The 14,638-nt window shown below is 45.0% G+C and overlaps 1 protein-coding gene across 5 annotated transcripts in view; it reads right to left on the reverse strand.

Moving 5' to 3' along the window:
- The window catches only part of RPGRIP1 (RPGR interacting protein 1), a 91,861-nt gene that overhangs the window by 54,415 nt on the left and 22,808 nt on the right, over positions 1-14,638 (reverse strand). Inside the window, exons 5-11 of one of the 5 annotated variants that reach the window (XM_089309962.1) lie at positions 10,270-10,523; positions 7,657-7,756; positions 7,058-7,189; positions 5,473-5,578; positions 2,800-2,823; positions 1,201-1,347; positions 682-755 (exon numbers count right to left, since the gene is read on the reverse strand). In XM_089309962.1, the coding sequence (XP_089166088.1) occupies positions 682-755; positions 1,201-1,347; positions 2,800-2,823; positions 5,473-5,578; positions 7,058-7,189; positions 7,657-7,756; positions 10,270-10,523 (837 nt within the window). The other 4 variants (XM_089309965.1, XM_089309964.1, XM_089309963.1 and 1 more) reach the window with 4 other exon arrangements.

The raw sequence follows: 14,638 nt of genomic DNA on the forward strand, positions 1-14,638 counted from the left end.
AGAGTTACAGTGTAGAGAGAGAAGGAGAGGCAGAGAGAGAGGTCTTCCATCCACTGGTTCACTCCCCAATTGGCTACAATGGCCAGAGCTGCGTCGATCTGAAGCCAGGAGCCAGGAGCCAGGAGCTTCTTCCACATCTCCCATGCGGGTGCAAGGGCCCAAGGACTTGGACCATCTTCCACTGCTTTCCCAGGCCACAGCAGAGAGCTGGATTAGAAGTGGAGCTGCCGGGTCTCGAACTGGCACCCATATGGGATGCCGGCACTGCAGGTGGTGGCTTTACCCACTGCGCCACAGTGCTGGCCCCCCACCTACTTCTCTTTAACATCTGCCTAGCACTCCACTGTGAGAATGCAACATGAATTATTTAATTAATCCTCCATAAATCCAAGTTTAGGTACTTTTTTTAACCAATGAAGTTATCAACATTCTTATTACATAGATATCTTTGCACATAAGAGGATTTTATTTAATCCTTAAAATAGAATTTCTTTAAAAAAATCTTAATATTTGACATTTTACTAGGTAATGTTAAATTCTCAAAAAATGGTCCCGATTTATATAATAAGTGAGTCCCAGTTCTCATATTATTTGTTAGATGTTGTGTTAAAATTTGTAAGACACTTTCTCATACTGCCCATTATAGCAAAAAATGCTCCGAGACCCTAAGTTGGTACTCACTTTTCTAAGAGCTTGTCATAATTGTCATTCAGCAATTTTCGTTCTTTTTCCAAATCTTCAACTCTCTCCTGAAACTAAGAATAACAATAGAGTCCTTGAGGTACAATTTACAAACCTGTTGCCTTGCACAAATGGCCCTTTTTCTTTTGTAAGACAGGCTTTGGGTAAAAGCTTTTCTATACCCATTTTCTAAGTTTACAAGGAGCCAGTCAACTTAAAGGACTTTAATTGATTCCATGTGAGCTAGAAACATTTATTGGAATGAATGAGGCTTCTCTGAAGTTATCATGGTATCCAGGTTTCTATTGTTAGAGAACAGACTGACCCTTATGGAAGAGCAAGGACTTTGGAGAACAGTATAAATCCCAGCTTTCTCCCTAGTGATGTAATCTGAAGCAGATAATTTGACTAAGTGGAGCCTCTTTCGAAAACATGAAATACCTATATTGTTGCTAAGATGCACATTTTCACATCTCTGAAGCTGGAATGTAGCAGTCATCTTCCAATGTAACTATTTACCTCCTTCAGAGTTATCTGCAGGATGGACACATCTTCCAGTTGGCTCTTCATGCTCACAGCCTTCTTGCTCTCCTCTGTTAGCTCTGCCCTGAGCTCATTCACTTGGGTGAGAAGGGCATCATGAGCTGCACCTAAGATTCCCTGGTTCTGGGACAAAAGGAAATTGCTCTGGGACAGTCAGATCACTCACAGGTGTGTTCTCTATCGACCAGTCCTCCCCCACCCCCACCCCCAACACACACACCCACACCTGAGCATTCCCTAGTGGATGTCACAAAGAATGGCATTAATAGTATGTTGCCTTTGCACTGTAAGCTGACCTTGATTTCCACCTTAGCACTTCTTTGAGAGAATAATTTCCCTGGTAGGAAGGGCTGTCATTCTGGGCAACTGTAACTCAGCATTGAAGCCTTACATTTCCCAAGGTTCAAATTAACCCTTTAAGTCCCAACTTCCAAAGCTGCCCTTTCTAAGCTATTTGATAAGCTTCTATGATTATCTATTCATCCCTTTGCATGTAGGGATGTGACAGTGCTAGCTCTAGCTTTAGGGGAGCCCAGTTATGGCCTTGGAACTCTGGCTCAGTGACTTTTTTGAAAGAGTTACAGAGAGAGGTTGAAACAGAGAAATAGAAAGGTCTTCCATCCGCTGGTTCACGCCCGAAATAGCAACCCAAAACTAAGAGCCAGGAGCTTCTTCCAGGACTCCCATATGTGTGCAGGGGCCCAAGGACTTGAGCCATCCTCTGCCATTTTTCCAGGTGCGTTAGCAGGGAGCCGGATGGGAAGTGCAGCAACCTGGACTCCAACCAGCACCCATATAGGAATCAGTGCTGCAGGCCAGGGCTTTAACCTCCTGCACCCTGACTCAGTGACTCTTAATCATGGGCACTCAACCAACCTCACCTGCAGACCAGTGAAATATTTAATATCAGAAAATCTCCAACAACTGTTATGCCTCACCACCTCACACATGGGAGAAGAAACTGTTAGAAATTTTTGAGTGATAATTTGCCCTAGCAAAAGGCTAAGAAACACCAGTCCAAATATTTCTCCACTCAGATCTCAAATTTCAATTTTTGAGGCCAGTGCAATAAATATCTTCTGGTAATAGTGATATAATTTGACTTTTAGAAACTATTACACAGTAACTTTGATTTAGTTGGCTAAATTCTAGTATTATGTTACTCAGAGATAAATGAGTTTCTTTGGGCTTGATCATTCCAATCAGTAAGAAACAGACTCGAGGCTCGAGTTGTGGTGGAGTAGGTTAAGCCACCACCTACAATGCTGGCATAGCATTTGGGCACCAGATTCCCAAATGCTCCACTTCTGATCCTTCTCCGCACTAATACACCTGGGAAAGCAGCAGAGGATGGCCTAAGTGCTCAAGTCCCTTCACCAATGTGGGAGACCTAGAAGAAGCTCCTGTCTCCTGGCTTCAGCCAGGCCATTGCAGCCACTTGGGGAGTGAGCTGGAAATGGAAGATCTGTCTCTGTCTCTTCTCTCTCTACCTCTGCCTTTCAAATAAATTAAATAAATCTTAAAAAAGAAAGACAAAAACCTCTTAAAGAAACAGACTCAATCATTCTTAAGTACCTTCTGGAGCAAGGTTTCATATGCCTGGAAGAAAGAAAGAATTATTTTACTTTTTTAGCAATTTCATGATGTATGATGTTTATTGATATAACACAAATGTTTAATGTTTTAAAAGACAGTATAAAAAAATCCCACAAGCCATGCCAATTTGTGTAACTGTTTACAATGACTGCACAATCACATCAGCAAAATCACATCACTTCTTTAAAAAGAATAAAGGGTCATTTATTCAGATTTTCATGGTCTTTAGTAGATTAGCTAAGAAAAATATTTAATCTCAAACTAAACATTCTCTGTTATGCAGTATGCTTTAGAAATGAACTCTGCCTGTCAAAAAAAAGCTTTCCAGTTTCAGAGAAAACAATAATCAACGCGACTACTAGTTGATCAATTACTGCTACATGTTTTTTCATTATATGCTTCATTATTTCATCTGTATCACCTCAGTTAACTCTTGCAGCAAGTTTGGGACATAGGTATTATTATCTAAACTTTAGAGAAGACCAAAGCTCCGAGAACTAAGTCAGTTGCTGAGAATGACATAGCTACCAAGAGGCAGAGGCAGAACTCTAACCCAGCCCAGGAGACTGCAAAGTGGACACTATTTTACCACCAAGGGACTAAGAGAATGTAAAATTATTTTAGCATCTGTATGAAAAGGCATTAACTAGAAAAGTGAAAGGAAAACAAATAGTCAAATCTACATTTTAAAAAGTAGTAAAGAATTCACCATGTTAGTCATCTTTACCAGTGTTTACCATGACTAACAAAGGTAAGGAAATTCAATTTTTTTTTATTTGACAGGTAGAGTTATAGACAGTGAGAGGGAGAGACAGAGAAAGGTCTTCCCTCCATTGGTACACCCCCAAAATGGCCGCTAAGGCCGGAGCTAGGCCGATCCAAAGCCAGAAGCCAGGCGCTTTCCCCCACCCCCGCTCAGTCTCCCACACAGGTGCAGCCACCCAAGCACTTGGGCCATCCTCCACTGCCTTCCTGGACCACAGCAGAGAGCTGGACTGGAAGAGGAGCAACAGGGATCAGAACCCGAGGCCCATATGGGATTCCGGCGCCACAGGCGGAGGACCAGCCAAGTGAGCCATGGTGCCGGCCCTTCTTTTTTCCTTTAATACAATGCAGAAATGGAGATGAATTTTTTTAAAAATCCAATTCTGCAAAAATAGCCATTTGCCAATACAACTTTAAATTCATCTTTCCCATATTTCCACATTCTGTAAATGCTACTAGAATCAGTCAGATCAAGACTCAAGTATATGCGTAAATCTTTGCAAAGCATAGGTCTGGTCCCATCAAGATGCTATAGCCTGTATCGGAGTGGACGTACCATGTACAATGTTAAAAGTAGCTGGACCCAACCTCAGTGCCTGACACCACCATCGTCTCATCAACCAAAGGAGAAAACCGGAGTCACCGGTCATGTCTCTGTCCCTTACTCCTTCCCCTGTAGTGAGAAAGCCCATTCTTCAACTTCCGGAGCCTTCCCCCATCTCTTCCTCTGCAGGCCTCTCATTGCCTTATCAGGACCTCCACCTGCTTCCTCTGGGCCCCTGCAGTAGTCACCTACTCTGCTCAGGTACCTCTGGACTCTTGTGTCCCTTATACCCTGCCTATGGAAGGCTGTATTAGTCACCTGGTATTCTCTCCTTTAGTTCCTTGAAGGCAAGAGCTGTCATCTTATCTTTGTACCCCAGTGCTTTGCATGGTTCCTAGCACTCAATAAATATATTTGCTCCATAAAACAATGGCACTGACCCATTACTTTTTTTTTTTTTGACAGGCAGAGTTAGACAGAAAGGTCTTCCTTCCGTTCTTTCACCCCCCAAAATGGCCACTACAGCCGGTGCTGCACCAATCCGGCACCAGGAGCCAGGTGCTTCTTCCTGGTCATCCTTGCGGGTGCAGGGCCCAAGCACTTGGGCCATCCTCCACTGCACTCCCTGGCCACAGCAGAGAGCTTGCCTGGAAGAGGAGCAACCGAACAGAATCCAGCGCCCCGACTGGGACTAGAACCCAAGATGCTGGCGCTGCAGGCAGAGGATTAGCCTAGTGAGCCACAGCGCTGGCCAACCCATCACTTAGACCTTTGAATCCTTATTTCCACCATCCAGATATTAGTTTCCAAGGTGTGAGCAAGAGCCCTGGTGCCAGCTGGGACTTGATCCTACTCTGCCCCCTTGCTATTTGTGTGACCTGAGTGAGTGTTCCTCGAGACCCAGTTCCCTCGTGCCCTGAAGGTACTTGCCCTGAGTGTCGTTACAGGCTTAACTAAGGCCGTGACTCAAAGTGTCTAGAGCACAGTAGAGCACCTAGACAGGGTTCAGTCAAGGCTGGGTTCCGTTGCTTTCCCTTCCCCTTCTTCCCCTGGACTGCTCTTGGTTTCCCAATTTAATGACCTGCACATTAACTCCACTTAATTCCACCTGGGTAGGCAGATCTTGACCCTTTTTCTCAGAAATACTGGGAAAAGAATGGACTCAAAGTTGCAAGGCTTGGATCTCAATAACGCCTGTAAGTTGTGTGATCTTAGATAAGTAACCCATCCTCTGAATTGTCATCTCTTAAATGTAAAAGTGAAGAAAATAACAGTAGTCTCTTAACACACTGGATTTCTCCCTCCTTTCTCCCAAGACAGCACAGCTGATGATGGCAACTCACCTCCTGTACGTCTGCTAACTGTGCTTTTGTCACTGCCAACAAGGTACTCCTTTCATGTAAGAGCTTTTTAAGTCGAATCAGCTCCACGTTCTCCTTAATGGAAGCTCTGCCGAGAAAACAAGGTGCTCAAGCGCCCTGAGAATGCGGGAGCGAAGCCCCTTCCCCCTGACTGTGCACCAGTAAGAACATCTCGTTCTGGTCTCTTGCCTTCCCCTCTCCCCCACAGCACACCAGGCAGTGTTTGTAAGCTCGGCTAAATGAGCTGCTTTCTGCTGTCTGCCCTCACACAGCTGAGGTCTGATAGAAAGACCCCTGGCCTTAAAGTCTGTATTCTGACAAGACATAACTTTTTCAAAAACTATGGTGCTCAGTTTCCTAGAATCCCTGCTAAGTCCAGCAAGGTCTAACCTTTTGTGTCTTTAAAGAAACCAGGGAGCCGTGGATCTAGTCAGGGGACAGGAAGGAAGATTAATATTTCTGAACCTAAGAGATCACATTTTCTTTATTGTTTGAAGGAGACACTGGGGAGGCCCTGGGCTCAGCGATTCCTTGCCTTGCTGCTCATTAGAATCACCTGCAGAAACTTTTCAACTGACCCTGCCTGGACTCTACTTCAAATTACTAAAAGGCTATTTCTGGGGGTAGGGCCCAGGCATCTGTGATTTTAAAGGTCTCCAGGTGGGAAACTTCTGTCCACACAAAAACGTGTACATGAGGTTTATAACAGCTTTATTCCTAATGACCTAAATTTGGCAGGAACCAAGATGTTCTTCCTTAGGTGAATGGATAGATAAACTGTGGTGCATTTGGACAAAGCAATGCCATTCAGCACTAAAAAGAAATGAACTATCAAGACATGAAAATTCATGGAGGAAGCTTAAATGCATGTTACTAAGTGAAAGAAGCCAGTATGAAAAAGCTATGTAATCTATGATTCCAACCACATGACATTCTGGAAAAGGCAAAATTATGGAGATGGTAAAAAGGTCAGAGGTTGCCAAGGGGAAGGGGGAAGGAGACATGAGTCGGTGGAGCACAAAGGACTTCTAGGGCAGCAAAACCACTCTGTGACCACACAACGGTGGATCCATGTCATGATGCATTTGTCAAAGCCCTAACTGTAAACTGGCTTTGGGTGATAATGATGTGTCTGGGGGGGTTCATCAACCGTAACCAATGCACCAGGCTGGTATGGGATGCTGATTGTGGGGGAGGCCACACATGTATGGAAGCAGAGGGTATTCAAGAACTCTATTTCCTGCTCAATTGCCCCGTGAAACTAAAAAACAGTTGATGAAACAAAGTTCTCCAGAAACTGAGGCACAGCAAGGGCTGAGCACTCCTATTTGTGGATGAAGTTGAAGTAGTTTTCCCTCCAGGAAGTGAAGTAGCAAATCTTTGATTACACTCAAGCATTCCCTTTAGATTAATCCATTTCTTAACCTACTAAGGCCTCCAGGTCTACTTCTCAGACTGAATTTAATCCGGAACGATCTCTTTCCCCTGAGAAAAAGCAAGGCACAAATAAGGGTCTCCCACTTTTTCAGTTCATTACGGTTTGAGGCACAGAATGCCACGTGCTCACCGAAGTTCTGTGGCCTTCTGGGCACTCTCCAGTGAGCTTCTCTGTGCAAGATGTTCTTCTTTGGACCCCACCTTCTCAGGAGATGCGGGTGACTCTTCTGCTTGCACAGCATTGTTGGCTATAATGTGGGCACTGTTAGGCATGCACAGACCAATGAATTTAGCCAAAAGTATGATTTGCTGAAAGAAAGTACACTGCTAGGCACATTAGGCACAAAAATGAGAATTCAAAATGGTTGTGATAGGGACTTAGAACTGGGCTCTCACACATATAGCAGTCATAATTTTGCTATGTGTGGAGGATACTCTTCCACATTTTAAATAGAACTATAAATGAATTATAACCTAAGTGGTAATAGTATAAAGCGAAAGGGAGGGAACAGCTTCATCTCAGGAAAGGATCTTCTTTTTCCTTCTTTCAGAGAACAGATATTTGTTTTCCATTTGTAAGCAATTAAGTTGGAGTTTGACCTGGGGTTGGCTTTCACCCTAATTATATTGGAAAGGCTCTAACTCACCTACATTCACTTGTTCCCTGAATGATGGATTTCCAATTAAAGCTGCGGGAGTAAGAGCCTGGGGTAAATGGAAAGAACTCACGGTTCGCTGGGTTCACTGGTGATTTCACCCCTGTTTTTTTCATTTGTCACATGGTCCTTGAACGTGGGAGGGGCTGTGTAGCTCCGCCTGTCCCTTGGCCCTGAAAGGTTAGGCAGAAGATGTGATTCTAGGGGCTGGTGTCTTGGTGCAGTGGGTTAAGCTGCTACCACTTAATGCCAGCTGGTTGGAGTCCACAGCTGCTCCACTTCTAATCCTGCACGCTGTTAATACGCCTGCTAAAGCGGTGGAAGATGGTCCAGGTGCTTGGGTTCCTGCAGCCACGTGGGGGCCCTGGAAGAAGTTCCAGGCTCATGGCTTCCCCCTGGCCCTGTCCCGGCTGTTGAAGCTATGTGGGGAGTAAAGCAGCGGATAGAATCTTTCTTTCTTTCTCTATAACCCTGTCTTTCAAAAAAAATTAAATACAGGCCAGTGCTGTGGCATAGTGATGTCTCATATGGGTGCCAGTTCTAGTCCTTGCTGCTCTTCTAATCCAGCTCTCTGCTGTAGCCTGGGAAAGCAACAGAGGATGGCCCAAGTCCTTGGGCCCCTGTACCCATGTGGGCGACCAGCAGAAGCTCCTGGCTCCTGGCTTCGGAGCAGCCCAGCTCCAGCTATTATGGCCATTTGGGGAATGAACCAGTGGTTGGAAGTCCTCTCTCTGTGTCTCCCTCTCACTGTCTGTAACTCTACCTTTCAAATGAATAAATAAAATTCTTTAATAAAAAATCAAGATGTGATTTTAACAACCGTGTCCTCCAGAATACCAAAGTCTGAGGTTGGGTATGCAAGCGCTGGATGTAAGGAGCCTACAGGCCTGTGGGAAATCTTTGTACAACTAGCCCCAGACAAGAGGTTCCCTTTACGGTGGCGCAGAACTGCAGATTTCATCAGTTGGCAGAACAAGACTCAATGAGGGAGAATAAATGGCAAAAAAATAAAATAAAATAAAAATGGTGCAGGCTCGTTCAGGGCAGGGCTTGTGTGTTGAATGCATTTTTTTTAAGTTTGTATTTATTTTCACTTTATTTGAAAGGGACACAGGGAGATCTTCCACATGCTGGTTCACTCCCTCCATACCCCAAATGCCCACAACAGCCAGACTGGGCCACACTGAAGCCAGCAGCCCAGAACTGCATCCAGATCTCCCACAGGGTGGCAGAGACACAACTGTGAGGAGTCAGCCAGGTTAACAGGCAGTCAGGGCGGGCCCAGTGGAAACTGAGGGTGCAAATGCTTTCTTCTCCTAAAAGCTATCTTTAGCAAGATGAAAAAGATCGCCTGCTTGCTCCTTGAGAGCTTCCAACCTTATCATGAGAATAGCAAGGCAGTATCCCACCCTACAGATGGCTCTTTGTTTTATCAAGAGCAAGCCAGATTGGGTGAAAGATTGTAAATCAGGCCTTTTAATGGGCTTTGTTCCCCCTCTTGTAACTGAATGTCAAGTTTTTTTTCTTCCCGAAACTTCCTCTCTTGGAAGGCCCCTTCTTTGCCACTCTGGCTGGAGATCTCAGACTCTAATAAAACTTGCTTTTAAATCGCTCTGCTTGTCCGCTTGGAAACTTCCATGTGAGACAAAGAACTGAAGTAATAATATTTTCTCCACCGAAGTTTCACCCGTAACACAACTACTTGAACTGTGACCTGCTGCTTCCCAAGGTGTGCATTCGCAGCAAGCTGGAGTCAGAAGCAGAGCTGGGCCTTGGACACAGGCACTCTGATAGGGAATGTGGGAGTCCCATGTAGCATGTTCACTGCTGCACCACTTGACTGCCCCCTAGTATGTCTCTCTTTCTAGTGCCTGGTGCACAATCAGTGCCCAAAAAGGCTGAATTGTTACATGGAACTGAAATTTATACTCATTCATTTTTTTTCTCTCCTTATAGCTGTTTTTGCAAAGGTTTGTTGTCTGGAGTACAGGGTTGAACATAGGCTATCTAGTATACCAAACAAAATAAATGAGTACTTATCAATAAGATAAGGGTATTTGAATAGAATACTGTGTCTAACTTTACATCATCTAGGATACTCATTGCTGATTGAGGTCCATGGGAATGGGGGGCGCTGTTACTCTGGAGACACAACATTGGGTTTGACCTCAAACTCAGCCAAAAGAAGAGAAAAGGCACCTGACTCAGATCATTTACAACCTGTCATCTAGGCCTAGACTTCAGCAATGGGCTTGGGAAACTCTGAACCCTTGGAAATTGTATGCAAGCACTGTGTGGAGGTGCATTTTCTTGTAAGAAGAGCCTTACAGTTGATCATGGTTTCAAAGGTGTCCACTTTCCCATAACGCTAAGAACCACAACTTGTTCTGGAAACCTGACTCTGTCCATGTCGCCCAGACACACAGTAGACGGACCCGGACCCCTCACTCAATGTTTTCTCTTTTCCAGACCTGCGGCCCGGAGCCCACTTGCTGATTCCGTAGCAACACGTGCGCCAGGTGTATTGAAAAATCTTTAATCTGATAGCCCGTTTAAGGTAGAAAGCAGGGAGTGAGTACAAATGAACACAACAGAGTGGAGGACGGAATAAAATAAAGAAGGCATGGCAGGCAGGGCGTTCCCTCCCAGGGTTTAGCGGAGTCCGGGAAATGGCTCCGTGCCTCACCCTTCCTGGGTTTCTCCGGCACCTGCGCACCAGCGGTGTGGAGCTGTCGGGGTTCCCCATGGGCGCGAGACGGGGCGCGGCGCGGAGCAGAGCGGCCCACGCGCTGGGTCTGTCCTTGGAGCCGATTTGTCGAGGGGTGCTGCTGCCACCCCACCTTCTGCTGCTGCCTTACCGGCCCGGAGAGTTGCGCCCCAGATGCCTCAGCTCGGAGGTTTCGGCCCACAGTAGTCAGCCGGAGCAAGGTGGTCCTCAGCCTGTGACGGAACAGAGCAGGTGGCTTCTCCTAACACAGTTACTATTTCTAGAGCATACTCGATGACAAATAATCGTGACTTGATCCGTGATGCGATCCATTATTTATACTTTAAAAACAATTAATTTTCTGGGGCCAGCGTTGTGTCCAAGCTAATAATCAATTGGTATCTGGGCTGCTCCATTGCTGATCCAGCTCCCTGCTAATGCCCTGGGAAAAGCACTGGAAGATGGTTCAAGTCCTTGAGACCCTGCCTCCCACGTGGGAGATCGAGATGAATCTCCTGGCTCCTGGCTTTGTCCTGGTCCAGGCTATTGTAGCCATCTCTGGGAGATGGAAGATTATCTCTCTCTCTCTCTCCCTCTCCCTCTCTCTCTCCCCCTCTCCCCCCCCACTCCCCCGCTTCTTCCCTCCGCCCCCCCTTCCATCTCTCCTTCTCTCTGTGTAACTCTGAGTTTCAAAATAAATAAAACATCTTTAAAAATTTTTTTTCTGTCCTTCATACATTGTAACTTTTTGAGACAGGGACATTGTGGTGTCCATCCTTGACCCGTGTTCACATGTAGAGGAAATATGGTTGCAGCCAGAGACAAAGAAAGAAAAACGGAATCCCCTCCCCAACACAAACCTTGAAAACATTGGAAGTATGGTTCTAAGTCATGTTGGCTGCAATTTAAACTCACCAGTTCTGTTACAGCTAAGGTATGATGCTGATGAACCTATAAATATTGTAAGAAACTTGAGGTTGATGCTTACTTCTCGGGAAATGATTCCAGCTGAGCCTGCCAATGTTAAAAACTGCTTGGGTGGAAGATGGCCCAAGTGCTTGGGCCCCTGCACCGGCATGGGAGACCAGGAGGAAGCTCCTGGCTCCTGGCTCCTGGCTTTGGATGGGCACAGCTCCAGCCATTGCAGCCAACTAGGGAGTGAACCAGCAAATGGAAGACCTCTCTCTCTCTGCCTCTCCTTTTCTCTCTGTGTAACTCCGACTTTCAAATAAAATAAATAAATCTTTGAAACAAAACAAAACAAAAAAACTGCTTGGATCTTCAGCTATCTCTGGTGCCTGTTTGAATGCAGGGAGTTTTCCCACCCCAGGTTTCCGTTACATACACGCACTCAGCAAAAAATGTTGGGATGTTCACACATTCCATTTGTATATTTTTAAATGATAGATATTAATTTCTATACTAGTAAATTAGACATTATAAAATATTTTAAAATACCAACTTTTACAGCGGTGATAAATATAAGTAGAAATTATAATATGTACTTCCACATCTTGCTTGTCTGCACACCCCTGTGTATGCACCTCAAATTACAGCTCCTAAGATACACTGAGCCCTTCTTACTGCTGATAGTTATATGCTATTTGTTACCTTACCCTAAAATCATGCTTTTTCCCCTCACCATGAGATTCTGTGGTCTCACTGTGCTAGGGGTTGAAATATATCCCTGCCTCCCACCCCACCCCCACAGTGACTGTAACAAGAGAATGTGTCTTCAGGAAGTGATTAAGGTTAAATGAGGTCATAGGGTGGAGCCCTAAACAGATAGGATTGTGACTTTATCACAAGAGAAGAATTTTTTTTTTCCTTGCTCCCACCATGTAGGAAAGATGGCCCTGACCTTGCTGGCACCTTGATCTGCGTCTTCATAATTGGGAGAAAGTAAGATTCTGTTGTTTAGGCTACCTAGTCCATGATATTTTGTTATAGCAACTCCAGCTAAGACACATGCCTGTCTATTCTGAGTTTTTTTAAAAAAAAGATTTATTAATTTATTTGAAAGGCTGAGAGAGAGAGAGCGCGCGCGCTTCCATCCACAGTTTCACGCCTGGAACTCCACTGCACTATGATGCCAGCATCCCATATGAGCACCAGTTCAAGTACTGGCTGCTTCACTTCCAATCCAGCTCCTTGCTAATAATGCCTGGGAAGGCAGTGGATGGCAGCCTAAGTACTTGGGCTCCTGCCACCCACATGTGTTGAAGCTGCCCCTATTCTGAAAATTCTAACAGTGGCCCTTGTCATGTCACTTAATCTTTCTATGCTCAATTTCTTGATCTGTAAGACACAAATAGAATCCACCTCACTGGATTGTTGTGAGAATTCAATAAGTTTATATATATAAAGTGCTTACAACAGTGATGCCTTGTAAGCCATTATTATTATCATCTGTCATTATATCCAGATAAAGAAATCAAAGCAGAAAATAGCCAGGTAACTTGTCCAAAGGAAAGGGCATAGAATCTAATTTAGACATTAACACTCGTAACCCCAAGTTCTTTCTGGTAATCAACCCAGAAGCAAGATTTTTGAGGCCATGCAGCCTCACAATATTTCTGCACAATATTAAGAATCAACAGCTCTGAGGAGTGCAGGTGTTCAGCAGAAACCTACCATTCTGTAGATTCTAAATGAGACCCTGAAGCACTGCATGGGGATTTCAAGGAGAAAGAAGAAAGCGCCCTCAGCATCAGGATCTGGTCTAACGCAAATAGACCTTGGTGGTGTTTGAGGCTGGCCCCACGCTCATAACTAAAGTGTGCTATCCTGCTGTTTACACCTCACAGAACTAATAAATTGTTGTCATTATAAAACATAAAAGTACTAATTTTTAAGAATGATAAGTAGAAAATGTAATATTTACTTGTCCACTCCTGTTGCCTGCACACCAGCATCAGACAAGGTCCCTCAGGGACTATGAGGTCCACAGCATGATTTTTTTTTTTTTTTTTTGGACAGGCAGAGTGAACAGTGAGAGATAGAGACAGAGAGAAAGGTCTTCCTTTTTCTGTTGGTTCACCCCCACCCCCATGGCTGCTGTGGCTGGAGCGCTGCGGCCGGCGCGCTGTGGCCGGTGCACCACGCTGATCCGAAGCCAGGAGCCAGGTGTTTCTCCTGGTCTCCCATGGGGTGCAGGGCCCAAGTACTTGGGCCATCCTCCACTGCCTTCCTGGGCCACAGCAGAGAGCTGGACAGGAAGAGGAGCAACTGGGACAGAACTGGCGCCCCAACCGGGACTAGAACCCGGGGTGCTAGCGCCACAGGTGGAGGATTAGCCTATTAAGCCGTGTCGCCAGCCCACAGTATAATTTTGTCTAAGCACAGACAAAAGAAGCTCACTGCCACTCACAAAATACCAAATGCCCTTCTATACTGATGAATATGCGAGACTGTAACTTCTTGACTATTTATAGCTTCAGCCTTGCTCTAGTCTACCCTCCCTGGAGGTAAGGTTTATTTAGATACCCACACAGAATCATCTCCACTAACAGTGCCAAACCTGGTGCAGATCGCTACTTCCCTGGATCTTCCTTGAAACACGACTGAAACCTCAAAACTGCCATAGGCTCTAACATGTTTATTGAAGTGCCTTTAGTTCCCTAGGTGTTTATTTTATGTAGCTGTAAAGAGTTATAAGCCCAAACTGCTCAACTACAGGTATGTCCCTGGTGGTTTTTGGCTGGAAGGCACTAACACCAGTATCTTCAAAACGTGTCCTAGAGATAGACTCTGGACTTCTGGAACTCTACTTCTTCCCATCTGCTTATTTCCCCACACCCCTATTTCAGATTCCTTTCCAGGTCTCCATCCTGGAGACCCACATTGAAAGCTAATAACCTGGGGGCCGGCACTGGGGTGCAGCAGGTTAACACCCTGGCCTGAAGCATCCCATATGGGTGCCAGTTCTAGTCCCAGCTGCTCCTCTTCTAATCCAGCCCTCTGCTATGGCCTGGGAAAGCAGTAGAAATGGCCCAAGTCCTTGGGCCCCTGCACCCATGTGGGAGACCCAGAGGAAGCTCCTGGCTCCTGGATTCAGATCAGCGCAGCTCCGGTCATTGTATATAGTAGATTGTAGAGGTAAGAATTATAGTTCTGCTACTCACTACATATAATCATGTACAAGTTATTTCACCTCTTTGTAGCTACTTTTCCTTTTAATAATGCTCACTTCATTGCATTAAATGAGTTAATAGTACTTATACTATTAAACTAGTTAATACATATTAATACATAATAATATACTTATAACACATCTGCATATGGAACAGGATCAATATGATCTTGGTTTTGTTTTGTAAATAAAAACTTCTTCTCTTACTTGCCCCAG

This window comes from Oryctolagus cuniculus, chromosome 12 (genome assembly GCF_051225735.1).
Source record: "Oryctolagus cuniculus isolate XC-2025 breed Fujian yellow rabbit chromosome 12, ASM5122573v1, whole genome shotgun sequence".
NCBI classification, from domain to species: domain Eukaryota; kingdom Metazoa; phylum Chordata; class Mammalia; order Lagomorpha; family Leporidae; genus Oryctolagus; species Oryctolagus cuniculus.